This window comes from Lutjanus erythropterus, chromosome 23 (genome assembly GCF_056507025.1).
Source record: "Lutjanus erythropterus isolate fLutEry1 chromosome 23, fLutEry1.hap2, whole genome shotgun sequence".
Taxonomy (NCBI): Eukaryota; Metazoa; Chordata; class Actinopteri; order Lutjaniformes; family Lutjanidae; genus Lutjanus; species Lutjanus erythropterus.
In genome coordinates, this window is record NC_139339.1 from 22,045,180 (window position 1) to 22,071,805 (window position 26,626).

A 26,626-nucleotide genomic window follows, 5' to 3' on the forward strand; every position below is an offset into this window, starting at 1 on the left:
CTGAAAGGCAGTGTGATTTAGTTTGTGAAAATCTGCTCATTTCTTATGGAGATAAAACCTAACCTACACTACATCAGCTCAAATATGAAGGAAAAATAATTTTGTTTTCTTCAGTAGGTCATGTTTATGTAGCATTAACGAAGCCATGAAAATTAACTTTTACCAACACCTTATTTAAAGGTTAAAGGTTAGGAACGTGTCACAAATTTAGAGGGCGCTTTAGAACACTGGACCTGGGGGTCCTGACCCCTGTCCCACTAGGGATCACCAAAGCTTCATGCCACCTTCCGACGCATTTCATTCATTTCCGTGAGGAACACTAAATTAAATTATTTTTAAAGTTTAGATTATTATTTAAGATATAAACTTACAAAAAATGTCACAGAATAAGAGCTCGGTGAAGGCCTGAACACAAGATATATTAACAGAGCCTTCAGTCAGCTAAACAGCCCCATCCTGCATTAAAAAACATTTTAAAAGAAAAAAAAATCTAAAGAGCTAATAGAACAATGACCGAGGATCAAGGAAACAGAAGAAAACAGTAAATTTGTCAAAGAAGAAGCCTATTAAGTATATATGAATGTTAAAAATTAATTAAATACATATTATATACAGATAATTATACAAAAAGTCCCTGAAAAATATCAGGAAAAAACATCTCTGGTGCAATATTGACAGGCAACTATTGTGTTCAGTATTTGGATTAATTATACAGTTTATCAGCTGTTCTGTACTGTTTTGTTATGCATTGAATAATATGGAATATCTGTAAACATCTGCAGACATTTCTAAAAGGGCACTCTCATCTCAAGCAGCTGAGTCACAAAAAAGAGAGCAAAGTGTCCTCACGGCACAATCTTAATGAATCTGAACCTGGATGCTGACCAGCTGGAGATGCACAGTTCACCCTGACCTCTGACCTTCTACAAGAAAGAGAATCTCTATTTGGGGATCAGGAAGGAACATAATGTTATTATTAGAGTCCTTAAAGGGATAGTTCAGTCTGACTGGTATCTACTGTGGCTAATATGCTAACTATCAATAAGTACCTCATACGACCCCATTTAAAATAATCTGAACTAACCCTTTAAGAGTATATACACTTAAGAGTATATACACTGGTATATAGTAAATAATGTTGACGATCATCTCATTATATCTCTTTTTAATACCCACTCTGTTTTTGTTTCTTGCCGTTTCTTCAGGACCCCACCAATGGCTACTACAACGTGCGAGCCTCCACTCACGATGAAGGCCGCCCCGCCTCCCGCTCCACCATGCACTACTCTGATTACCGCTCCCCTACAGGAACACCAGGGGGAGCTGCATCCATCAGCAGCAGCGCTGGCGGCTCAGGAGCCACAGCCAGCGGAGGAGCCCCCGGTCCCCCCGGCCCCCTCACCTCCCCTGGCCGCCCCCAGGCCTGCTACGACCCCCGGCCCCCTTCCAGACTGTCCCACATCAGCTACGCCCAGTTCAACACCTTCACCCGCGGGGGCCAAAACCAGCAGCCCCCGGCTAACCCCGCCCCCGTGGCCAGCGACTTCCCAGGCGACTGCAGCCTCCTGGACTCCACTTCCCAGCTGGCCTACGACAACTATGGCTACCCCTCGCATTACCAGACCTACCGCATGGGTTTTGCCCCGTCCAGCCTGGCCCCCCTGGAGGCCGGCCCGTCCTACGAAATGTACGGGGTGGGATCCGGGGTGGGACCCGGGGTGGGATCCGGGGTGGGGAGCCCCGGGGTCGGCGTGGGTCCCGGGGGTCCCGCTCCCTCGGGATCAGAGACTGGACTAGGGAAGTACGGCAGCTCCACTCGCTTCTCCTACACCTCGCAACACTCTGACTACTCCCACAGCCGACACACACAGAGGATGCAGACTCACGTGTGAGACAGAGAGACGCAGAAACACCTCACAGTCTTAGCAGAGCATGAGGAAGCATCTTATAAATAGTGTCACACCTAAAAACACACACAATCATAGATTTACACGCACACATTTTCACACAAACACAACTACAAAACACAAAAAACATCACACACACACACACACACCCATGCACAGAGTCAGAAGACCATGCCCGTGAGACAGGGAGGGTATGAGAAACACAGAGGCACAGAGCGAGCAGAGGTGGAAAAGACGGAGTTTTAGTGAGACAGGGAAGGGAAATTCCACACAATTTTGAATTCCCTCACTCCCGATGTGTTTGTATATCTGAGCTCTGAAAGAGCGGACGGCGCAAGTCACAATCAAGACTGGGAAAGAGAGGAGGAAGCAGAGAGAGGACAAGAGATCACAGATCTTTGGAGCCCTATAGCTTTTGCTATGAACTGACTTTGTAAATGATGAGAGAGAACGTCTTAAGGCAAAACTAACTGACTGTCTAATATGGTACACGCTGATCGGGAGAAACCTCAACCAGTGGAAGTCATTTCTGGCCGCCATTTTTTTTTGTTTGTTTGTTTGTTTGTTTTGCCTCATCGTTGAAAAAGGCAACCTTAAACGGATTGTTTGGCCAAAAATGAAGAACATGTATTTTTCCTTTTACCTGTAGTCCAACTTATCCAGCTAGATGTTTTTGTGTGAGTTGCAGAGTTTTGAAGATTTTGGCCATAGAGAAGTCTGCCTTCTCTCCAATATAATGTAATTGATGGCACCAGGCTGCTTCAGTGATGCTCAAGAGCCAAAAAAAAACATTTGAAAATTTCAACACCAGTTTCATCAAGGAACTACTTTCTTTCTACAGTAGAATCAACCAGAACGACTTTCTTTCAACTAGAAAGAAGGTAGTTCTCACATGAATTTGTTCACAACAAGGTCTGTGGATTGTTGGAACTGTTTTTTTCTACCAGAGAATCAACCAGAACTACTTTCTTTTTGCAATAGAATCTATTGGAAATACTTTCTTCTTACTAGAGAGAAAGTAGTTCCTTTATTAAACGGCTCAAATCAAGTTCTACTTTCTTTCTTCAGTGCAGTCAACCAGAGCTACTCTCGTTCTGCAGTAGAATCTACCGAAACTACTTTCTTTCTGCTAGAAGAAAAGATTTTTTTTTTTATTTGAACACTTAGAGAGAAGACACACATCTCTACGGCCAATGTCTGCAAAACTCTGCTGCTCACACTAAAATGTTCTTAATGTATAAGTAACACTACAGGTAAGAAGGAAAATATGTATTTTTGATTTGGGGCTAAGCTGTCCCTTCAGAGTCTTATTCAGTGATCATAGAGCACATATATATATATAGTATCCCATAATGCCCTTGTGTACAGTGGTACATGCCATCATGCCTGTTAGGCAGCGTGGGGGGAGTATGTTGGGGCTGGGGGTGGGGTTGGGGTGGGTTGTCATCATTTTGCACTGCATCTACAGTATTCATGCTTAGACGTCCCTTATCTATATCTGTGTAATGTCTTCTTTTTATTTGCACACCAGACTAGAGCTTTGTATTCTATTTTTTAACATTACAGAATTATTTTTGTCAATGTAAAACATGTAATGTGTATGTATGGACCAAAAGTTTGAACGTGAGCGCACATAACTTGGGAGTTCGCCTGGGTGATTCCACTGAGACGTGAAGTGAAGAGTCGTGCCAACAGCAGAGCCTGATTTCAGGACGTTATTTCACAGCAGAAGGGTATACCAGTGTACAAAAGAAACCTAGTGCCAAGTGTTCATGTTGTTCTTCACCTTAGACCATGTATATGCAGTAGAAGCTCCTTCTATTGGTGACTGTTGCTTTACAAACCAGGCTCGGGGCCTTGAGTCATTCCCAGACATTTCCGTAGGCTGGAGCCTTTTTCTCTGAGCTCTTAACTACACGCCTGGTGCAGACAGAGAGAAAAACACAGATGTTGGGTTTAGAACTGAGTGGCCTTATAGGGGAACATGTCATACATTTCCATTTTGAATCATTCCTCATCGTCTGTCTGCCAAAAACGGCCAGAGGAGAATGTGTATGGAGAGGTTCAATGAAGGCTTGTCCACAATATTGACATGTAGTAGTGTGTGACTGCGAGTGTGTGGGTGGGTGTGCGAGTGTGTGTGAGAGAGTTCAAGAGGGAGTGTGTGGGCGTTTGCGCGCACATCGATTTGTACAGTGTGTTTGTATAGATGTGTGAATGACTGCGTGTGTATGGGGAGCATACTGTAAACACGCAGCGCCTGACTCGAGTGTGCGCGCGACTATTGTATGCATGTCGGTGTGTATACAGTATGTTTGTGTGTGTGCATGTCTGTGTCTAAGTGTGCGAGTGTGTGTTTCAGTATATGTCCATATCATTTCTCTCACAATCCTGTTACAGTACTTTTATACCTCTGGTAGGACTGTATCCTGTATTATTGTGTCTTTGAATTTAGAAAAATCCAATGTTTATCTTATTGTACTGTTCTTCGTAGCAGAGAAAACTGTTCAAAAGATGTACAACGAACATTATCAAACTCTCATTTTTTAATTTCATTATCTTCAATATTTTTTAAAAATGGTATGTAATTATTTTTCCACAGTATTACATAAATAAAAGCACTGTTTTTTATAAAATGCAGACTTTGGTGTCTTTGGGGCAGATGGGCTAAAGTGGACATTATTTTGACATAAGGAGACTTAATTTTGAATCTTGGTCAGGTCTTTACATACAGCAGTATAGGGTAAAGACTAATATAATTCATAATGAATTAAGTAAATAAAAAGTAAGTAAGTGATAAGTAAATATTAATTAATTAATATAATTATAATTAATGATAATGTAGCTGGTAACACCTGTGTTATTTGATATTTGTATGGCTCACAAAAAAAGGTATATTGATTGCTTTGGCTTGGTTATAGAAATGAACATTATCATACTTATTATACGGTATTACTATATTTATCATATATATTTACTTTTATAATTTCCAGGGTACTTAAAACTGATTTTAAAACAAAACTACTACACTGTACATCAGCAAAAAGGGGGCTACTTACTTCAATATGTTGATGTAACGTGCCGATAGGTGGCAGTCACGCGCATTATTCACGTAATGTAGCGTGTCTGAAGCAGCAAAAGAAAAAACTCAGCTACGTCATTGGCCAGAGGTTGTAGCCAAGATGGCCGCCACGATGTTGAGGTCGCTCACTAAACTAGGACGTCCTTCAACAAAATTAATATTAAGCAATAATTTGCTGAGCCCCGGCTGTACTGTGCTGCAAAACAGGTAAGTTAACAACAAGACAAAACGTGACACTTCGTGTAACCATTATATTTCATGCCGTATTAGCTTGAGGTCCACATTAATACGCTCATTGACAGGCTAATGTTAGCTAAATGCTAAATAAGCCGACTCAGTCTCTTCAGAATAATTCGACTCATCTGGTACAGTGTATGCTTTTTCTGAGTGGAATGGAAAACTTCTTTGCAAAGCACGCATATAGCGTTAAGTATTGACATTATAGCTTTGTCATACGTTGCAGGATCGATTACCTTTTCTGCTGTCTAGTCGTTACTTAAGATGCTAGCTTAGGTAACTGTTAGCTGTCTAATAAGCCAGCGTGTGTCAATGTTTACCACACTGTTTCTGTGTTCTGCAAATTAGCATTAATAAACATACTTAGTAGGACTGTATGATATGGTAAACAAAATATTTTGTCAGATATTATGATTACAGTATGATTCATGATTAGTGGGAATGATCATTTCAACATTAAAATCTTCACTGAAAAAAAAATCATGGTGATGTGACATTTGTTGAGGTCTGTACCTGGGCTGCAGGAATAAGCGCAGTATTACCGAAATAGCAGCATTATCAACTGTAATATCCAAATAACAGAAGCTGTAATATTTTATTAAAGGAAAAATATGCGATAAAACAGCACTAGAATCAAGTACTGTGGTGCTGCAGAGATGGCCTGGCCTACAAATCGTATTCTCCAGATGTAACAAACATGCTTGTGTTGTTGTTGTTGTTGTTGCTTTTTTAATTTATTTAATTTATTTATATTTTGAATATTTTTTAAATTATTTTTATTATTCTCATAACCATATTGTATAGCTCTAGTCTGTTCCAAACAGAAATGATTTGCAGTACTATAGTATAAAGCTGTTTTGTCACACATTTTACTTGCACCGCAAATTAAGATCAGATACAACTTTATGAATCCTGAGCAACTTCCAGCTCATATTTCAGTTAATTTTGCAGCCATGATATTTTGTTATCTTAGCATGACCTGCATCTTGGCCGTGCATGTTTCCCTCATCAGTGAGATCTGATTATCGCTTGTCAGATTGGCGAGCACAACCTAGCCCAGATAATCACATTTTCGAAGTGACAGCCAAAACAAAATGGGATTAAAGTATCTCTGGTAGCATGCAAGTTACCTGAGAGGTGACAGCTACTGCACCTACTGTATCTTATGTTATCTTATCTTATGTTAAGAATATTTGAACTGTTTTTTTGCAGGCAGAAACAGTGGCAGCCAGATGTGGAGTGGACAGAGCAGTTTGCTGGGGCAGTGATGTACCCCACTGCTTTGAATGAGAAATGGACCCCACCCCCATGGAACGGTACCAGTCACACATGCAGGCACACTTACACGGCTACTAGTTAAAGGCTTCTTTTTCCCCCCATTAACTACTCATTTTTTTCAGGCCTTTTATTCTTTTTAATCTATTATTTTAAATACTTTTTATTTATTGACGTATTTTATCTATGCACATACTTTGTTCAATGTGCTCCAAACTCATATCATTGTGCAGAATCAGTTATATCAAGAAGAGAAACATACAATAAATAGGCATCTTATACAGGTCTGATATCAGTATTTTTTAAGTGAGGGGAAAATCCAACAAACAAAAACTTAAAAAATAAAAAGAATAAATAAAAATAAATAAAATTGTAATTATAACAATTATAACAACATTACAAAATATTATTACTACCATCATCACTGTCATAACATCACTAATAATAGCAATAAAAATAATAATAATAAAAACAATCATAATCATAACAAAGGAAAATAAATGTGAATTAATCACATTCTAATTTGAAGATAAACACAAGCTGACTTGGACAGTCATTGAAAGGACGGACTTTATAGTATGGTGTCATAATTTGTCCCCTTAATCAGTGATATTATTGGATGTACTTTATAATCAGATCTACTCTCCGTAGCACCAAAGAGGAGAGGAAAGGGGAGAAAAAAAATAGAAGTAACATTATAAACAGCAATATAAAGAAGCATCACAGCTGGAAGTACACAATCAATACCTAAACCTTACATGAAAGTTTCAGTTCACCTGTTTAAGCATTTTATTTGTATTAAATCAAAAGGGAAATGTAAAACATTGGTTTGCCAAGACAGTATGAAACTGACATCATTCTATTAGATACAGTATATCAGAGTTTGACCTTGCTGACCTGGGTATGTGACCAAATTGTTCAAATATTACGCAGCTTGACGGTGCCTGGCCATACATTGGACTGGTTGCTTTGTGGGTTTCTAGTTACAGGTTTTATGATAAGAAATGCATTAAGCACACACATTGTTCCATGTCAGACCTATTGTTGGGAAATTAGCAACTAAGCATGACACATTTGTTTACACTACATTGCAGTGGAAAGTGACTCTGTATTGTTTTGTTGTCTTCCTGCAGACAAAGATCCTCCTGCAGAGAAGGATGTGTCCAACCTGACCATCAACTTTGGTCCCCAGCATCCTGCAGCTCACGGTGTGCTGCGTCTTGTCCTGGAGCTCAGTGGAGAGTCTGTCAAGAAATGCGACCCCCACATCGGCCTGCTTCACCGTGGCACAGAGAAGCTCATTGAGTACAAGACCTACCTGCAGGTACTGAACAACATACTGTAAAATATTTGTAAAAATTGTGTTTCTGTATTCTAGAAGTCATAGTTATTAGCTAGAGGCTGGAATGTTTTATGCTGTATGTATGCATGTATACAAGGGTGTGATATCAGGGACTGTAGAGTCAGTAGTGCTTCTCTTGGTTTTGACCAGGTTGAGAAACGGAGAAGTTGTGGTGCATTCAAAGGACAGAGCAGTAAATTTCAACACAACACATTGCAGAATACTTTCTAATTGTGTTCAACACAACAACATACTGTGGAGTATAAGCTGTGTAAAAACTATATGATGCAAGAAAGCACTTCACCCTATTACTCAACTGCTGTCGTCAACGGAATTGATCAAAGTTAATTTAATAGGATCTTTACCATGTGCTGTGTGATTCATGGAAGTCCCCTACTCAGCAAGCTTTAGTTCCTCTTCTTTTTATACTCCAGGCTCTGCCCTACTTTGACCGTCTGGACTATGTGTCCATGATGTGCAACGAGGAGGCGTACTCGCTGGCTGTGGAGAGGCTGCTTAACATCCAGGCTCCGCCCCGCGCACAGTGGATCAGAGGTACAGACAAGAAAAGACTGTTCTATCATATTTGATTTTTATGTGTGTGTGTGTGTGTTGTGGAGTGACCACTTGGTAAGTTTCATTTACCAACTCGGCTTTGTCACAGGTTTTGTTGCTCTGATTGGCTTTTATGTCCTTCTAATTGCTTCAGAGGCATTTGGGTCTGTGCCTGTTGGTAACGTTGGTAAAAATGAACTGAGAGGTTCCAGACTAATTTGCATTTGCAAATTGTTTGGGTGTGCCAGGCTAGGTTATGCCAGGAATGGTGCCTCAGAATTACACACATTCTGTGTATTGTTAATGGCTCACGTCCCCTGTTTATGTCAAAAGCTCAACATTTCAGCTGTGTTGTCAGCCCCTGTTAATGGTCATATGACTACATCTAATGATAACGGTATGTAAAATAACAAAAAGCAAAAGATGCCCATTTACAGTAAATTTTCCAGGATCCAAGGCAACATTTAAATTAGGTTTTGGTTTGGCGTTTTTGGTCTGAGAAGACAGTCCAAAACCTTAAGACATTCAGTTAACCACAAAGAAAAAATGTAAACCTTCACATTTGAGCAGGAATCAATGAATGTACATGTAAAATATCTTTTTTGTCAGTATGCTCATTATTTCAGCTTTAAATGGTTACCTGTGTCGTGTTTGTAGTTCTGTACGGAGAGATGACCCGCATCCTGAACCACATCATGGCCATCACTACACACGCTTTGGACATTGGAGCCATGACGCCCTTCTTCTGGATGTTTGAGGAGAGAGAGAAGGTCAGGATGATGTCACACTCCATCCTTTATAATACACACTATCTAAGTGTGAATAATAGAAACACCTGTCAGTATAACACAATACAAACAGTACAGAGGTGTTGAATCTTCTCTAAATCATTATAACCTTCATGTTATTTCATGGCTGTTGTATTGGAGTGCATTAACTGTACCAAATAAACTGATGATTGTGTATATATTGTAAAGCAGCAGTTAGTTTTATCACTAATCCTGACACAAACTGATGTGTATTAGAAGGCCTCGTGAAATATTCATAATGAAATGTTCAGTGGAAAATGTTCTGTAGTCGTATTTTTCTGAGAAAGCTTTTTCCCGACACAACTACTTCGATACCCAGTCAGCTGAAAAGAACTTTCAGAATCATATGCCCTCAGATTAAAGACATACTCAGACACCCTGGATTAATTATTGACTCCCACATACAGGACACAGAACACCAACAATTGAGTGGATTTTAAATGTTGACTGCTTGATTGTCTGAACTGTGTTACCCTTGTTTCCTCTTCAGATGTTTGAGTTTTATGAACGAGTATCCGGAGCCAGAATGCACGCTGCTTACATCAGACCTGGTGGTGTACATCAGGTGGGAGAACTCAGTGAATAATGCTCTTCTCATGTCTGAAAATCATTTTGTTTTAACAGCTGCAAAGGGCAACAGCAAAGATCTATCAAGCACATGACCTATAGATCACTTCATCCATCAGATTATGATTTAAAAAAAAAATTGCCTGATCCATAAAGTGTTAATGATCTTAAATGTGTTCCAGGATTTGCCCCTCGGCCTGATGGACGACATCTACGAGTGGTGCAAGAATTTCTCTATCAGAATCGATGAAGTAGAAGAGGTGAATGACCGTAATTGTTTTAATCACAGCGCATGGTCTTTACATGATAAGACACAGAAAGGATGTGGTGAAGATCTGTCTGAATGCTCTAATCTTTTGGTTTTCCTTTGTGCAGATGTTGACTAACAACCGTATCTGGAAGAATCGTACAGTGGACATCGGGGTGGTAACTGCTGAGGAGGCCCTCAACTACGGCTTCAGGTAACCCCCTAGTGAAAGTGAACAGACCCCTCTCCTTCCCTTCAAATGCCTTTTATGAAATTCATAAATATTTTATTGAGAGCCTCAGGGTAGTTAAAATATTGAAAGTTAAGTTCCATGACAATGTGAATCAAATTTAGGAAGTTATTCAGACTGAAGACATTGTTTGATTAGCATTAAATGTGTATTAACTGTGATACTTCCCACCTCTCTGCTTCAGTGGAGTGATGCTGCGAGGGTCGGGCATCAAGTGGGACCTGAGAAAGTCTCAGCCGTATGATAAGTATGACGAAGTGGAGTTTGACGTCCCTATTGGAAGCAAAGGAGACTGCTATGACAGGTACAAGATGAGCAAATGGCTGTACTTATTATTTAACCATGCTTTCTGTTCCATTTTCTTTCCATTTGCCCCCTTTTCGATCTCAAGACAGAGGCCTGTTTCACCAAATTTTCATGTCAGTATAGACACATTTTACAGATAGGAGGAAGGAAACGCCATACTTGAACCCCATGAGCATGCAAGAAACCTTTATTTATCTGCAGTGTAGTGCTTGTTACATAGACACATCAGTGACTGACAAAGATCTCTTGATTGTCAAGGATGTTGTTAGGTTCTTTTTATGATGTACAACATACTTGCCCGACTGAGGAAATTAGTTCTCTAAAATCAAATCAACAACAGTGTATCATTTAATTAGAAAATAGATAAATGCTGCCCTTGGCTGATTGAAGCTGATTAAAAAAGATGATAAATTAATTTGGCACAGCTAAAATCCTTATCTTTCCACTTCAGATTTATTATATACATATCAAACTAAGTTGGGATGTGTGTGATTAGTCAACTATATGATTAAATGTCACCACCCTCACTTGTGGGTGCCACACATACTAGTGGCTTGATTTATTCATCAGTACTTCATTCATGTACAGTGCCAGTTAACTGTTGCCTCTGAGCAGTTAAGCAGCTGCCCTCCTCTAGCTGGTGCTGCAGCTCTAGCAGATGGCTGCCCCTCTTTTCACCCAGCAGCAGAGTTTGTGCTGTCTGAAAAGTTAAAGCATTTAGTGAGAGGTTGTCATGTTTTGAAGGATAGCAGCAGCATTTAAAATACAATTTGGTCATTAAAGAATGTGATTAACAGGAACATCCCTAAATGTCATATTGATGATATCATGTGTTTTAAATGCTACAATCTCTGGTAATTATACATTTGAAGGTACAAAAGCTATAAAGAAAATTATCACACTGTTCAGTTCTGTTCAGTCTTTATTGTAATGCCTGAAATATGTCTTGCAGCATAGCATTGACTATTAAACCCTCTGTCATTGTGACGTCATGATTTTATCTGAGGTAGATGTTGTAAGGTTGGAGTTGTTGGTGAAGTTCTGTTTTTGACATGGGAGAGAAATCAAAAAGAAGCTGTTACTACTGGTTGTTGCGTCTCCATGTCTTAGTTACACTGGTGGCAGTGGCGTTTCTTTTCTGTGTGTTGTTGTTACTGTGATTATTTCAATCATGCTGCTGTTATTTACGTTACTGTTTGATTAATTTAGCTTTGTCAGTACAGCCAGCTGGCTAACTTTGTTTCAAGCTTCAGAGGCTGAACAAAGCTAAGTTACAGGCTAAAAGACTGTATAGTATATATATATATGTATATATGTATATATATATATATATATATATATAATATTCTTTATGCCTTGATGAAGATATGACAGAAAAGGGCGAGAGACAGTGGGGGAATGACATGCAGCAAAGGTCCATAGATGAGAGTTGAACCCAGGGCTGCTGCAGAGGACTCACAACCACAGTGCATGGGGCCGATGCTCTACTAACTGAGTCTTTTAGTAGTCTTTTTTTTAATACTAGTATTGTATCAAAGTTCTGGTGTGGTGGTAACATTATATCAAACACATTATTAAGACTGAACATTTGATTTGCAATGGTATGTCAGCTATTTAATTAAAGCTGCATCGGACGTAATATTCCACAGCGAGTCTGCCACATCATTTAAACATTTAACATTCAATCTGGCATTGTGTCTTTTAGAAAGGCTTTTATGGCATTACTAGACAGCCATGTGTAAATAAATCATAGTTTATATGCAGACACAGCTGGTAGTGTGAGCTTAATGCTGCTGGTTAAATATTTTTATTGAGGCAGAATAGGCAGTGCCTTTTACCCAGCACAGTTTCTTCTGAGTGTTTTTCTTCTGAGAAATGGATCAAATGGAGCTGTGAGCGTAATCAGAAGTGCTTTGTTCAGAAAGAATGAAAGGATATGACCTCGTCTGTTTGAAAGGACACTCGCAGTTTGCGATAAACTCACCAGTGATCTTCGCAGAATGACTGAGCTGATTTACTGATGCAGTGTTATCAGCATCTGTGTCTCACTGCTGTTTTCTGTGTGTGTCCAGGTATCTGTGCAGAGTGGAGGAGATGAGACAGTCCCTGAGGATCATGCTCCAGGCGCTCAACAAGATGCCAGAAGGAGAGATTAAGGTGGATGACGCCAAGGTTGCCCCACCCAAGAGATCTGAGATGAAGGTGAGCTGAGCGGAGAAACTTCCTCTTTTCCTCTCAGCCTGTGCGGCGGCGTTAAAATGCCTGCAGGCTATTGAATCTTGAAAATGTTCCTGCGTGGGTTTCCCCCTGCACTTTATCACTTCTGTGTTTTAATTAAATTTCAGTGGTGTCACTAATTTGTCTTTACACTACCCTCTTTATAGAATTAGGGCAGTTCTGCTGTAAAATGCACTTCACTTTGGCTGCCCCCCGAGGCTTCAGATCACCTTGAATTCACCTCACAACTTTCACTGTTACAACTGTATGTTCATTCAACACGTGCACATTCAATAAGTGCTATTTCTAAAAAGCAGCTTTTTCCTCATAGCTTCATATTATCCCCCAGAGTTGCATCTTTTAGGTCGGACATATCAAGAATATCAGAAATTATTATCACTCCACCAGAACCTGAACACTTAGTGATTATTCTTAGCATATCTCACCACAACCCAACAACATCAGAGCAAAAATGCTTCTTCTGTCACAGACACAAATAACTGTTCCTCATCCAGTAGATGATGTAAAATTTCATATCACGACTATAGTGACCAAAATGATTATTATCTCAGTGCTCAGACTCAACTCTTGTGTGCATCATTATCAAAACAGTAACTGAGACGTAACATGTTTTATGTCTTTGTCTTAGATGTCCATGGAGTCTCTGATCCACCACTTTAAACTGTACACAGAGGGCTACCAGGTCCCCCCTGGGGCCACATACACAGCTGTGGAGGCACCCAAGGTGAGACCATTCAGAATGGGTATAATATTTGGAAAACATTTCTATATGAAATATGCGTTTACCATCTTGACCTAGCAAACAAAATACCCACTTTATTAAGTGTACTACTCTGTAGATCCTTAGTATACATAATGTTTTTGAGTCTTAATTAATAGAGAAGCCTTTGTAGGCCTTCAGGGACTTGTTGTGATGTAATATGCTTACTCGAGTGTATTTGTGTGTGTGTCGCTTGCAGGGAGAGTTTGGTGTTTATTTGGTATCAGACGGCTCCAGCAGACCCTACCGCTGCAAGATCAAAGCTCCTGGATTCGCTCACTTGGTGCGCACTTAAAAACTTCACAAGACACTGTGAAATATTAAACACACCGGGTATCAATTATTCAACACGTTTAACGGCTTGTCCTCAAGGCTACTTTTACTTCATTAAGTAGATTTTATAAAGTACTATAGAACCATTTTTAAAAGTGTACAGACCCCCAACCCCCCTCCCTTCTTCCTGTTCATCTCTTCGCTCATGGGTACATGAACTGCTGTTTAATGTAGTCATTTGAATTTGGTCTTCTCGGCTAAAAATGTCTTTAAAGTTGCATAAACAAACTATTAGAGTAGTTAGTGCATTAACTTCAGGCTATAATCTGATGAATTATGAATATTCACTTTTATATGAGCTCGTCTGCAGAGCTGCTCTTCAGTTATTCTCACTGTTAATAAATGTTTTCTTCTTTCTAGGCCGGTCTGGATAAAATGGCCAAAGGACACATGCTCGCTGACGTGGTGGCCATTATTGGTGAGAATGAGATCTAAATTCAACTATGCTTCCAAATGAGATGGAATGTGGTGTGAAACGTGCATAAAAATATAATGCAAATCTTTTTTTATTATTTATATTAGAAAAGGATTTGCAAATCATTGCATTCTGTTTTTATTTACATTTTACACAGCGTCCCAGCTTTTTTGGAATCAGGCTTGAAGCTGCAGAAGGACAAAAATCTCCCCTCTGGAACTTGTAAAAGTGTAATTATAGGCGTTTGTATGAAGTCATACTGAGCCTTTTCTTCTTCTTCTTCTTCTTCTTTCAGGTACACAGGACATAGTGTTTGGCGAAGTTGACCGTTAATACGATGCTGCTCATGTGAAGGTTTCCCTGAAGAGGAGACTTCATTCTCTCCTCCCCTCATCTGTTAGTCAGGTTCTCTTCCTGTTCACTTTTCGCTGTAGTGAGGCTTTTGACAGATGACTCTGCTTATAAGTGATGTACAATGTCCAAATAAACTGAATAAATATTTTATGACCCAACAACAAAGCAGTGAGGTGTGTTTTTCACTGTCACATTGGAATAGAGTGATTTATAAGACCAGAAACTCTTTTATTTTCAACTGCCCCATTTCCTTGACTTGTCTGAGAAATCAAGTATTAAACAACCAGCCTCGGTTGTATGTCCTTCCTCTGGTTTGGTGATAGCAGGGGGGGAGTGGTCTGATGAGATCAGAGACAAATGGACTTAGAGCTCAGACCACAACTTCCCCTCTTGGCTGTGAGGTATGCGACATTCGAGTGTTTTATCACAACGCAGAGGAAAAAAACACCCACAGTTCTTTGTGTCTGCTGTTCGCTGGTCGCTGAACGAGCCCGGTTGTCCGTGTTGAACCTGCGTTACCATGGCCGTGTGGGGCAGGACCCCGTTACTGGTGGCCATTCCTCTGTGGATGAGTTTTGGGAAAGCTGGTGAGTTGGGATGAGACTTGAATTTTTTACAATTCTCTGGGTTGTAAGGGTGATTTAGGCCTCACAGTGACTTTCATGGTTTACTGGGGTAAAGATTATGGTTTTGATTTAAGATCGAACACTTTCACACCCAGACAAAACATTTTCTTTTTAAATACTGCTACTTGTCTGGGCGTATGTATACTTATTTATTTCGAGCCGTGAGGTTTTCTGACTTTTGGCCCAGCTCCACTCGTGTAGGCAGCAAAAATGTAGTCACCGCATCAGAGTTCCTGTGAAAAGAGAAGCTGACCCTGTCACTTCTTGTTACTTGTGGCGAGAGGTGCTGGCGCATTGGGCACTTTTTTAACCAGCGCTCTTGTTGAACCAGTTCTCACAAACACCCTGCCTCAAATAAATTCAGTTTATACGATTAGTTTCAGGTTCCTGGTAACTTCAGCTGCCACCAAAGCTAATTTATAATGTGTTTATTAGCATACATATGTGTACTAGCACTACTACAGTTAAAAACGTAGTAATGTAATGACAGCTGTCCCTTAAACTGTAGTGATGATGTTAAGAAAACTCAAGAGTCAGAAAATGAAATAAACTAATTTTACAACTTTTACAAAAGCATTTCAGTGTAAACAATAGACATATTGACATATTCAGCCTTAAAAATATCAGTTTATATTGGGCATGTAACAGGTCAAAAAGATGTAACAGAAGGATAAAAACAGCATCTACTTTAATTATCAATCATGTAAGTAATTTTTAAAGCAAAAATTCCAAATATTTAATGGTTCCACTTTCTCAAATGTGGTAATTTACTCCTTTTTCTTGTCATACGCTATAGGGAACTAAATCATTTTAGGTTTTGGACTGTTCGTTGGACAAGCAAAGGAATTCAAAGGCATGAACTTGACAAAATGCGATCCTTTTTTTTTTTTTTTTTGCAGTTTCTGATGTTTTATAATTATAATGAAAATAATTGTAAGTGTTGTAGCCACAAACAGTTGCAATGATTATTTTCTTGTACAAAACTAACTGGATCAGTCAGTGTGGAAGTGATGTTACATAGAGTTATTTCAGTTTTAATTGCAAACCACAACCAGCTTTGGCCTACTTCTAGTATCTGTGGTCTACAGTTGAAGGCAAAGTCACAGCCAATTGGTGTACACAGTTTTAAAAGAAAAAGATCTCCGACCTTTTAGACTCTTAACCCGTGGTGAGGAAGTGTTTGGCCGTTGTATTTAAGTTAAAGTACCAAAATCATACTTACAAGTAAAAGTCCTGCATTAGAAATATTACTGGAGTATAATCAGGAAAATGTACTTCAAAGTATTTAATGCAGAAAAGTGCCTCCTGTGATTGATATACTGTTTTATATATCATTAGATCATCGTTACTCATGGATTAATGTAAAGGCAGGATTTTACTGTTGTAGTTGGTTGAGGTACAGGACTGCAGCTAATGATTATTTTCATTAGGGGTTAATCTGATGATTATTTTCTCCACTAATCAGCTGATAGTTTTGTTTATAAAAAATAATAATAATGAGAAATGCTGTCAGTTACTCATAGAGCAAAGTGTCAAGTCCTTGTAACATAAACGCTGCAGTGGTTACAGCAACTGTAGATATTACAACAATAATTTCATTTAATTCCAAGCCAACATATCCATTATGTCATTATGAGTAGTAGGAATTGTAATTCAAGATATTTACAATTCTTTTCTCACTGGTTAAAATGTTAATGCTTTATCAACTATTTTTTTACTTGTAGAAACGTCTATTGTAGACATCTGTCGCACATATCAGAAAAGAAATTCCACTATAGTCACAACCCCTTTTTCAATATGTGGAATTTTGATTGTACATATCTGTAATCTTACCGGTAAAAATGGAATTACAGATATCTACAGTTAAATTAATGTTGTTCGTTTGTCAGTTTTGACTAAAAGTGATATCTACGTGTAAAAATGCATATTGTAACATGTAAAAATAGTTGTACAGATATCTTAAATTAACATTCAACATGTCAAAATGTCATTTCCACTGGTGAAAACTAAATCCCGTTTTGATGATTAAATGTTCAAAGGACAGTGTTCATCTTGTCCAACCACCAGTTACAGGGACTTTTAAAAGAATGGAAACAGAGGGTTCATTTGGTTGAACAAATTCAATCTAATCATTTCACAAAATATTATGTCCTGACAGACTTCATGGAAGTATAGAAGTACAAAAATACAGTCGATTTCAATGCTGTTGATAAATTTACATGGAATGATAGCCATCATTTCTCATGCCGTGGTAACCCTGTTTATAACAAGACAACATCTAAATTTGTTAAGGAATTAAAGCTGTCAGATAAATGTAACGGAGTTAAAAGAATATTTTCCTCCTAGATGTAGTGGAGTAGAAATAGAAAGCTGGCATGAAAAGAAACATACCTCAAATTTCTATTTAAGTTCAATAAATTGAGTAAATGTACTTAGTTAAGTTCCAGCACTTCCCTTAAAATAAAATATACCCTCTACTGTGATACGCAGTCAGACTTTTTAAATCAAACTTTTGAAGTCATGGTCTCATTACATCACACAGTCTGTTGCCAGGTGTCTGTGGCTGTGAGAAACTTATTTTGAAAGTGCACTGAGATCCACCTGTGAAATTGGTTCCAAAATGTAAATGTAAGTAACCTAAGTGTAATGGTGCATATTGGCAGTGTGTTGAAACACATACTAACATATTAGTCACACTGTATTGTCATTCTATTAGTTATTTTAGGTGGCTTACACAGTGATGGCTGCTTCCTTTGAAACTGCTACATGTGAGCTGCGGAAACCAAATAGGAGATGCTCATGTCGATAACTCACCACATCTCTGTGGCTCACAGGCAGCACTAACATGTACAGCTCAAAACCAAAGGTAACATTTATACTCGCCTGCTGACTGGATAACTGTCCTACCAAAGAACATTAGTTCATATCAAGTGTAACAGAAAGCAAGGAGGTATTTTCAAATTGCTCTCAGTGTGAAAAGAGGACATAACAAGTGTTTATGTGAGAAACAGTCATGTGATGACAAATTTCAGAAAAGTGATTCACGGAGAAAGAAAGGGAAGGAAGAGACGGGACAGAAAATGATGCCTGCTGTCTGTAGATTTCATCATAGATTCTTCCATCTGATGTGAGAGAAGAAACTCTAGAGTTTATATATTTATGCCAGATATGTTTACTGTTTAAACTCGATTCCAAATAATGGACATACTTTGGCTCAAGTTGAATATAATTGATATAAATTATACTACACATGAATATGATAATACAGCTCGAAGTCCTGAAATCAAAATGTTACTTAGGTAAAAGTACAGAAGTATTATCAGCACAATGTATTTAAAATATCAAAAGTAAAAGTACTCCTGGAACGACTCCTTTCACGGTCTTTTTATAATTTTATTACATGGTTTTCTTAAATACTGAATTCTGATTGGTCCTTCTACAGACTGTTATTTCTGAATAGCAGACCGCTGTTAAGAATAACAGACTGTTGCTATGTGTACAACAGTTCTGATCATCGACTCTGAAGGACATAGCAGAATTAATAAAATATTTTTTTTAAATCAATATATTGTGTCAAGTAGGATAATATACAGTGAGCAGGTCATTTTTGTGGGTTTACTGTGAATACACTGAATACTATTGGGTAGGATAGCAGTACAGTACAGCATCATTCACATTAGCTTATCTTATGTTTTCTTTTTTTTGTAAAAAATAACTCAGAACTACAAGTGTCAAAGGAGTAAAAAGTACAATATTTCAATAAAATGTAGTGGAGCATGATTTTAAAGTAGCATAAAACTGAAATACTCAGGTAAAGTACATGCAGACGGTCAAATAAAGGAAGTGGCAATAAACTTCAGACTTCATGAGCAAGTAAAAAAAAACTCTGTAAAAAATAACTCAGAACTACAAGTGTCAAAGGAGTAAAAAGTACAATATTTCAATAAAATGTAGTGGAGCATGATTTTAAAGTAGCATAAAACTGAAATACTCAGGTAAAGTACATGCAGACGGTCAAATAAAGGAAGTGGCAATAAACTTCAGACTTCATGAGCAAGTAAAAAAAAACTCTTTGTGGTAGCTTTAAATGTAGGCCCATGTGTATATGTATTAATAAAAAAAAAAAAACTACTGGAGAAAAAGAAAACAACAAGTCAGTCAAATGATTTAAATGTATTAATTGTGTGAAACTGTGATTTTGACAGGTCTTTGAATTTTACTTTCAGTTACAGCAGCTGTTTACCATTTTCTTTAACTTTCACAGTCTCCATTATCTCACCTTTTGAGGAAGTCTGACTGTCCAGTGTTGCTGCGGAGTATTCTGAGACAGAACTTCTCTTTTCTACCAGCCAATCAGAGCCTCACGCTGCTCTGTGCGGTGGACGGTCTTTACACTTAGTCTGCGTAGCAAACCGGCCACTGTGTATTTTTAAATTTATGAGAAGTGACTTTAAAGTGGAGTGATCATGAACACTACTTGATAATGTGTTAGTTACTAAGGAATAAGTGAGAAATGAATCAGGAACAACTTGATAATTAGTGAACAGTTAATGAATAATTAGACTAAAGAACAGACTGGCAGATATTAATGAATCATTAGGTTATAATTAGTTCATAAATGTCTGTGAGTTGCTCATACTGACCATTTTCATGAGCTGCTCCTGATTAACTCTAAACAAGCTACTGACTCATTAATTACTTATTACTTATTATTTAATCATTAGTTACTCAGTAATCAGGAATTACTCATTAATGATTCATCCTGTTTCATTTCTCAGTAACCATCATATTTCCCCATCTAATGGAAATTTGTCAATATTAATTAATATTATTAGTTGGAATAATCATTTGATTATTTTTACTTGATGGTCTGAGGACTGAAACATCATTAATAAGTGAAAGGTTCCATATTTGTAATTACACGTTTTTACAGAGAAATCACATGTTGTATTATTTTCCACGATTGTGCGTTGTTGCCATATAGCACACAGATATTTATGAAGTACATTTTAGTTGAAAAAATATTGAAACATCTTTAAAATTTGGTGTCTAGGCTGCAATTTTACATTAATCCCTTTACCCAAAACAATAAGAAAATTAAAATGTAAAAAAAGAGGAGGATTTACCCTCCTTTAAAAACATTATTTTTTTTTAAATATTTGCATCACTCAGCAATTTTGAGTAATAAAAACACATTAAAACATTTTTATCATGTTTAGCTAATAATTCATGCAATAGACGGTTAATTACTTACAATCACAATAGTGTTTTGTGCATCTATGGTTAAAAAAATATGATTAACCAATTAAATTGAGGGGTACAGGAGGAAATAATGGACATACTCCAAATAAATAAATAAAACCAAAGCTCTGAATAATTATTTTACAGCATAAAAATGAGATATTGTTCTGTAGTACAGCACAAAGCCCAAAGTATGATTCTCAAGCGATGATGCAATATCGCACTTAATGTTTTCCGTTCAATAGCTGCTAAACTAGAGCCAATGTATCCTAAAAATACTGGCTGTATGATCAGAAATGCTTTACATGTACAGTTCAGTGTCACATATTTATGAGAAAAATATGAGCCCATGTCACTGTGAGTTTGTAAAGAGTTTCTTATGCTCTCGGTAACATATTGTTTCCTGGGTAAAAAAGGTTGAAGACAAAAGCCTTCTGCGATGAGTCTTTGATGTGTGATCCCTTTAAAGTCTTGGTTACAGTGGTTTACTTTTTCTATATTCTAATTCCACAGGCCTTTATTAAAAGTGCACACGCTGAAAACTGAAAATAATATAAATGGCTATTAAGAATGTATGTGACACATGAGTATGTGAAATTCTGAGTATAATCCTATAAAAAGTTTTAGTCATTGCATCATTTGTTGAGTATGAACAAGCTGTTACCTCTCTGCCTTAAGTCTTTTTAACTCGTACAACTGTGTCTGAGGAGATTTAAATTTTTATCCTCACTTTTGTGTAATTTACATTTCTGTGAGCAGTCGATCAAACGATAGCACAACGACGCTGCGTCTACGGGAGAAGTCGGGGTTAGCTTTCCTGGATGCTGCTCTTTTTCTTTACTTCCTGTCATCACATGCATGGTTGTGCTTAGGATTATAATTTTAAAAAAAAACTTTTCTTCTGCTTGACAGTGAATCAAAGACTGGTCATTGTATTATGAATCTGTGATGATTCAGAATCCATCCAGTTTACTGTAATTCTGTGGCTTTTCTTCAGAAATGTAAATGTTTTTAAACATCTGAATCATCTGGATTGGACAGACTTGGAAGTACAGTCATGATAGCATGGTACACTTAATGTATTTGTCTTAAAGGTATAATCTGCGACATTTTCCTAACAAACAAACAAACAATAAAACATTATCATATAAACATAATTTAATCATCATCAGTTATAGTGACATTTGACATCATGATGCATTTATGAACAGCTTGTACAAATTCTACGGGTTCTTACCACAATCTTTTATTGTGCTTTAGAGGGATAGTTCACCCAAAAATAAAAATTTAGTCATTATCTACTCATCCTCATGCCAAATGAGTGTCGGGTTTATTTTTTTTAGTCCTCAAAACACTTCTGGAGTTTCACAGGAAAACAGTGTTGCAGAATCTCCCAAACAGTGTAAGTGAATGGTGACCAGTTTTCAAACTTAAAAAGACACAACAGGATATAAACATAAAATGCCTCCGTACTGCTCGTCTGGTGTAATCCATTTGAAAGTGCCTGCCCTTTTCCCAACAGTCTCTAAGGACAACTTCCCAGATGGTTCTGCGTAACAAACCATGTTAACTGAACGTGTATACAGCCATAATTTTCGACCTGTGGTTGCCCAAAATTGATTAAAATACATCTAAACAACAGCAGTATGTCATCCTCTTAGTAATTCAATTTATTTTAATTTTATTAAATTAATTAAACTTTACTTTCCTCATATGTATATCAAATGTTGTTTGAAACATACAGCTTAAAGAGGCCTACTCTTCTTCGCTATCTGCCCATCAGTACTTCCTTATAGACTGTGCATGTACACATCAAGATAGCATATGTAGTTTGTTGTGTACCTTTTGCTGTCTCATGTAATGGCTGCTGTTGCTGCTTGTTTCTCAATCTGAAATGGTGAAATGGTTACTCAAACAACAGTGAAACAGCCCCACCGTCACTGACAGCAGCAGTCGTCACTTCAACAAATCGACGTGTGAAATGGCGGTCAAGAAAATGTTGCTTTGTGTGTTGCCCTAAAAGCAGTACCAGATGAATTACAGGATAGATTTGTGCAAAAATCAGGCAAATGAGTCTTATTATTGTACATAGATGTGCTGTTATTCTGTTTTTCGTCACAATTAAGTGTTCTCCTGTGTCTCCTCAGCCGCTGGTCTTTCAGAGCCACATATCTGCTACGTGCTGGATGGGATCCTGTTCCTGTACGGCATCATCCTGACAGCTCTCTACTGTAGAATTAAGGTTTGTCAACTACGTATTTGCCTTTACAGAAACATACACAGCCAAGGACTGAGCTTTTTTAATTAATATATATAAAACTTGTCAGTCCCACCCCATTTTGCTTTGTGCTGAAATAACAGTAGAGAAAGCATGGTACCTTTAACTTTCTTCTTCTCCTGCACAACAGACACACAGGGTTACTACTTAAAGCTACAGCGAGGAGTTCTTAACTGGTTATGAATGATGCCTCTATATGACCTATATGAGCAACTGAGACCATCTGCAAAAAGATTGGCTATTTTTGTACAGTTATTTTTACCGCCTGCCATTGGTAAGCATAGACATTTATAAAGAAAACAATACAATAATGCTGAAAAATCGGGTCTATAAATCAGTGTGTTAAAAAGTAGAGTATTCTAAAAATATTAGTTGAAATATACAATTTAAATGTAATATTGCAGAGTTAAATTATTGCACATAATTATCATAATGTTGAGTCAGTATTGCACAGAAGTGAAGATATAAATATAATTATAAGTGGCTGCAGGGGTTAAATAAGTCCAAGGTTTTACGCAGTATATGAGAGAACAGAATTATTTTATTTTGCATTGTCTAATGAAAGAAAAGAATAGTATCATTAAAGGATCTGGTGCATTATTAATGTGTGGGTGAAAAGTAGGGTGTCGTCAGCAAAATAAAGCACACTGAACATTAAGACAAGGAAAAAAGGATCAAAGACATAAAACATTTTACTAGAATACATTAATATCTTAAACTGATTTACTTCTCTGTGTTATTTTTAGATTTAGATATGACTTGTTAATCCATGGTTGTTACATCCTCAGCTGCACATATTAAGTATTTATAAAAGGAGCATGTGTAGTGACGGTGCTGTGGGTAAAGAGAAGAAAATATAGTGACATCACTGATATTCACCATTATTGACTTAAAATTTTCCCCCAAAATAAACCTTAAATGAGTGTAAGCATGTTAAATTAACGGTAACACTACAGTAAGAATTGTGCTGGTCATTATCACTAATCTTCGTCATCATCGTCTTCTACAGATCTACAATGCGAGGGAGGCTGAGGCTGGGAAAGCAAAAGGCAAGCAGGTAAGAATAAACACATGCAGTGCATTTGTGGCTGATATAGACAGAGAGACGTGACATGTAGTCTGAAATGTGTGTTGTGGGGTTAGCAGAAACACACATACAACTCACCACAGCACATATACTGGAGTTTCAGTGAACAAACCAGAGGCAGAATAATCAACCAGTTCAAACCTCAGTGGACAAACAAACAGCCAAACATGAAAAATGAAATAGCTAAATACCATTCTTCATGTCCACATACACCTATTGTTCTTTTTATTCAGCAGCCCTGCCCTGGCAGCCGTCTGTTGCAAGTTTTTTTTTTTTCTTTTTAAAATGTGTTGGTTTCAGTTTCCTGAGACCACCAAGAAGCTGTCAGAGCCATGAGCGGGCTCATCATAGACCAATGAAAACATATGTATATGTAAATCTATATGTATTGTTTTTTTGATAAATTTGAGTGACATGGAACATAGACTGCATAGATGGTGAACGGAAAGTGAAGCCAATGTCACATGGGAGAAGTTAGCCAGGGCAGAAATCTTGTTATTTAAACCCAAACCCTGAAGTTTTTTTTCCCTCTAAATCTACCCAAGAAGGATTTTCTAGCAGAAAGAGAATAAAAGTGAAGCAGAGAGGGTCACCAGCATTGAAGCTAAGTAATGTAATGTGGATAGGGTCAGCAACAAAAACATATTTTAGCCACTTAAAAAAGGTCCACCTAAAAAAGTGAGTTTAAATGTATATGCTCTATTTAGTATATTTTCACTACTTTGCCATCAGACAGCCTTTTCTGACAGGAAACTGCCATTTCATAATGCAAATAACATTCAAACCAACCAAACTCCATAAGTGAAATTAGGTAATTTTACCTTGCAGAACACTGGAGCAGCTGGTCTATTGTGCTGTTGGTATCTGTTGGTAAGTTTGTGTGATTTTGTGACTTCCGTGAAACTGAACTCTCCTTTTAAAACACCAAAGTCACACAATAACACAAACACACTACCAGATCGAGGCAGTGGAACACCAGCAACTCCTGTGTTCTGTGAGTCAAATTTGCTGGTTTCGTCTATGGAGTTTGGTTGTTTTGGAGAGAGACATATTTAGCATATATAAAGGCGCTTTCCCATCAGAAAAGGCTGTCTGACAGCAAAGTAAAGCTGTAAAAATATTCTAAATGTAGTGTACACTTTTTAGGTAGTCGTCTTTAAGTGGCTGAAATACCTTTTGTTGCTGATGCTGTCCACAGCTGTACATTGTGTAGCTTCCTTGCTGGTGCTCATCTCTGCTTCTACAAACATCTTCTGTAGATAATACACTGACTATCAATGAGTACTTCATGCAACCCAACTTCAAATAAACCTTTATCCCTTTAAACCTCTGTTCTTTCCAATGGTCAGAAGGGGGTAATGCCACTGGTTGTAAAAAGAAGCCAGTTTGCATAAAAGTCTATGAGAAAATCACCTTACATTCACTTGATTCATTACCTCAGTTAACAGTTTCCTTACGAGTTTATGGTCTAAATCGCGAGTTTCAAGTCTCCTTCAATACAACATGGTGTTCATTTTTTAAATTATGGTCCCATTTAAAAACAGGGTAAGCTTTAGAATGTGGCTGCCTTGTGAATGACTAGCCGCTATCATGATGTGTCAGAGACAGATATGATAAGGATACAGGCATTAGCAATTCGTATCCTTCATGCTCATGTCCAAATACGGTAACTTCTCCCTCCAAAAAAAGTCAAAATGATGACAGCAAAACAGCAGTCGATAAACCAAAGGGTGACGTCAAAGTGGGTTTATATCAAACCTGAACGGAACTTTTTAAAAATGAAAAACAAATTAATATATCAGCTTTAATATGTGTTGTTATTTAAAGTTGTTTTTCAGTAAAAAATAAAATAAAATTAATAAAATTATTCATGTTAATGGTGTACATGTTTCTAGATTCTAGAAAGCATGCAGAGAATGAGTTCTTAGTTTCATCACAAGGACTCTTCACATGCTGTTTCACTGCTTTGCCTTTTTTAGTCTATTATTTCCTATGAGCAGCCACAAACTTTGCACAGCCTAACCAACTGTGACACGCAGGCACACACTTCTCGTGTAGCTTCTTCTTTGCCTTCCTCTTTCCACAGCGTTCACGTGAGCACCTCAGTTACCAAGAAACTACAAACATGTCTGATCAGATTTTATGTCACACTGCATGTTGCATGTCTTACTGTATCTAATACTGTTCTTTTCTGCCCCATAACAGAATGTTGAGGAGGGCATCTACACGGTGAGTTTTCGGTGCTGTGCATGATGACAGCTGATTCATGAATATATATAAATAAATATTGTGCAATGAATTTCTCATTTTCCTCCTCTGTTTTCCGCTCAGGGGCTGACTCCTCACGCCCAAGACACATATGAAACTATTGGCATGAAGAAGTGATGTGATGAGAGAAAAGTCCAAGACAGATGTTTTCTTCCCCTTTTTTGTATTTAAATATAGCATATCTTTGCCTGCATATATTTTGAGAGAATGTGAGATTACGTACGCCAGTGTTCATTTCCCTTTTGCGTTTGTATAATTTATGGGAAGTTACGAAGGACGAGACAGGAAGAGGGAAGAAGGGAAATTCTTAAAAATGCTTAGCCTTGTTGTTGTGAGGTTTTTCTACTGCTCTGTTGAATATATTTGAATTTTATGCAAACATATTTTGTTAACTGTGATGCTTCAGAGACATTTTTATTGTAATACTTATTAATAAAAAATAAAACAGA

General features: G+C 37.7%; 3 protein-coding genes across 4 annotated transcripts in view; all 3 read left to right on the top strand.

Annotated features, from left to right (window-relative positions):
• The window catches only part of kirrel1a (kirre like nephrin family adhesion molecule 1a), a 47,405-nt gene extending 44,723 nt beyond the window's left edge, over positions 1 to 2,682 (top strand). For both annotated transcript variants that reach the window (XM_084712462.1, XM_084712464.1), the window contains exon 15: positions 1,206 to 2,682. In XM_084712462.1, coding sequence (XP_084568588.1) covers positions 1,206 to 1,892 — 687 coding nt within the window. In that variant the 3' untranslated portion in view covers positions 1,893 to 2,682. The remainder of the gene's footprint in view (positions 1 to 1,205) is intronic.
• Positions 2,683 to 5,051: 2,369 nt separating this feature from the next.
• ndufs2 (NADH:ubiquinone oxidoreductase core subunit S2) lies at positions 5,052 to 14,842 on the top strand. The gene is made up of 14 exons (XM_084712556.1): positions 5,052 to 5,196; positions 6,439 to 6,542; positions 7,635 to 7,825; positions 8,278 to 8,398; positions 9,056 to 9,168; positions 9,698 to 9,772; positions 9,957 to 10,034; positions 10,150 to 10,235; positions 10,456 to 10,575; positions 12,650 to 12,779; positions 13,444 to 13,539; positions 13,775 to 13,858; positions 14,269 to 14,326; positions 14,619 to 14,842. The coding sequence occupies exons 1-14, from the start codon at positions 5,090 to 5,092 to the stop codon at positions 14,654 to 14,656; spliced, it is 1,401 nt and encodes a 466-aa protein (XP_084568682.1). The 5' UTR covers positions 5,052 to 5,089; the 3' UTR covers positions 14,657 to 14,842.
• A 228-nt stretch (positions 14,843 to 15,070) lies between these two features.
• On the top strand, positions 15,071 to 26,626 carry fcer1g (Fc epsilon receptor IgFc epsilon receptor Ig). The gene is made up of 5 exons (XM_084712994.1): positions 15,071 to 15,264; positions 22,692 to 22,786; positions 23,832 to 23,879; positions 26,115 to 26,138; positions 26,241 to 26,626. Exons 1-5 carry the CDS (start codon positions 15,198 to 15,200, stop codon positions 26,292 to 26,294), a joined length of 288 nt encoding a protein of 95 aa, XP_084569120.1. The 5' UTR covers positions 15,071 to 15,197; the 3' UTR covers positions 26,295 to 26,626.

Coding starts and splice junctions, on each gene's coding strand:
- fcer1g (XM_084712994.1), top strand. CDS start 15,198: ATGGCCGTGTGGGGCAGGACCCCGTTACTGGTGGCCATTCCTCTGTGG. Junction 23,880..26,114: donor GGAAAGCAAAAGGCAAGCAG/GTAAGAATAAAC, acceptor GCCCCATAACAG/AATGTTGAGGAGGGCATCTA. Junction 26,139..26,240: donor TTGAGGAGGGCATCTACACG/GTGAGTTTTCGG, acceptor TTTTCCGCTCAG/GGGCTGACTCCTCACGCCCA.
- ndufs2 (XM_084712556.1), top strand. CDS start 5,090: ATGGCCGCCACGATGTTGAGGTCGCTCACTAAACTAGGACGTCCTTCA. Junction 5,197..6,438: donor TGTACTGTGCTGCAAAACAG/GTAAGTTAACAA, acceptor GTTTTTTTGCAG/GCAGAAACAGTGGCAGCCAG. Junction 13,859..14,268: donor CTCCTGGATTCGCTCACTTG/GTGCGCACTTAA, acceptor TCTTCTTTCTAG/GCCGGTCTGGATAAAATGGC.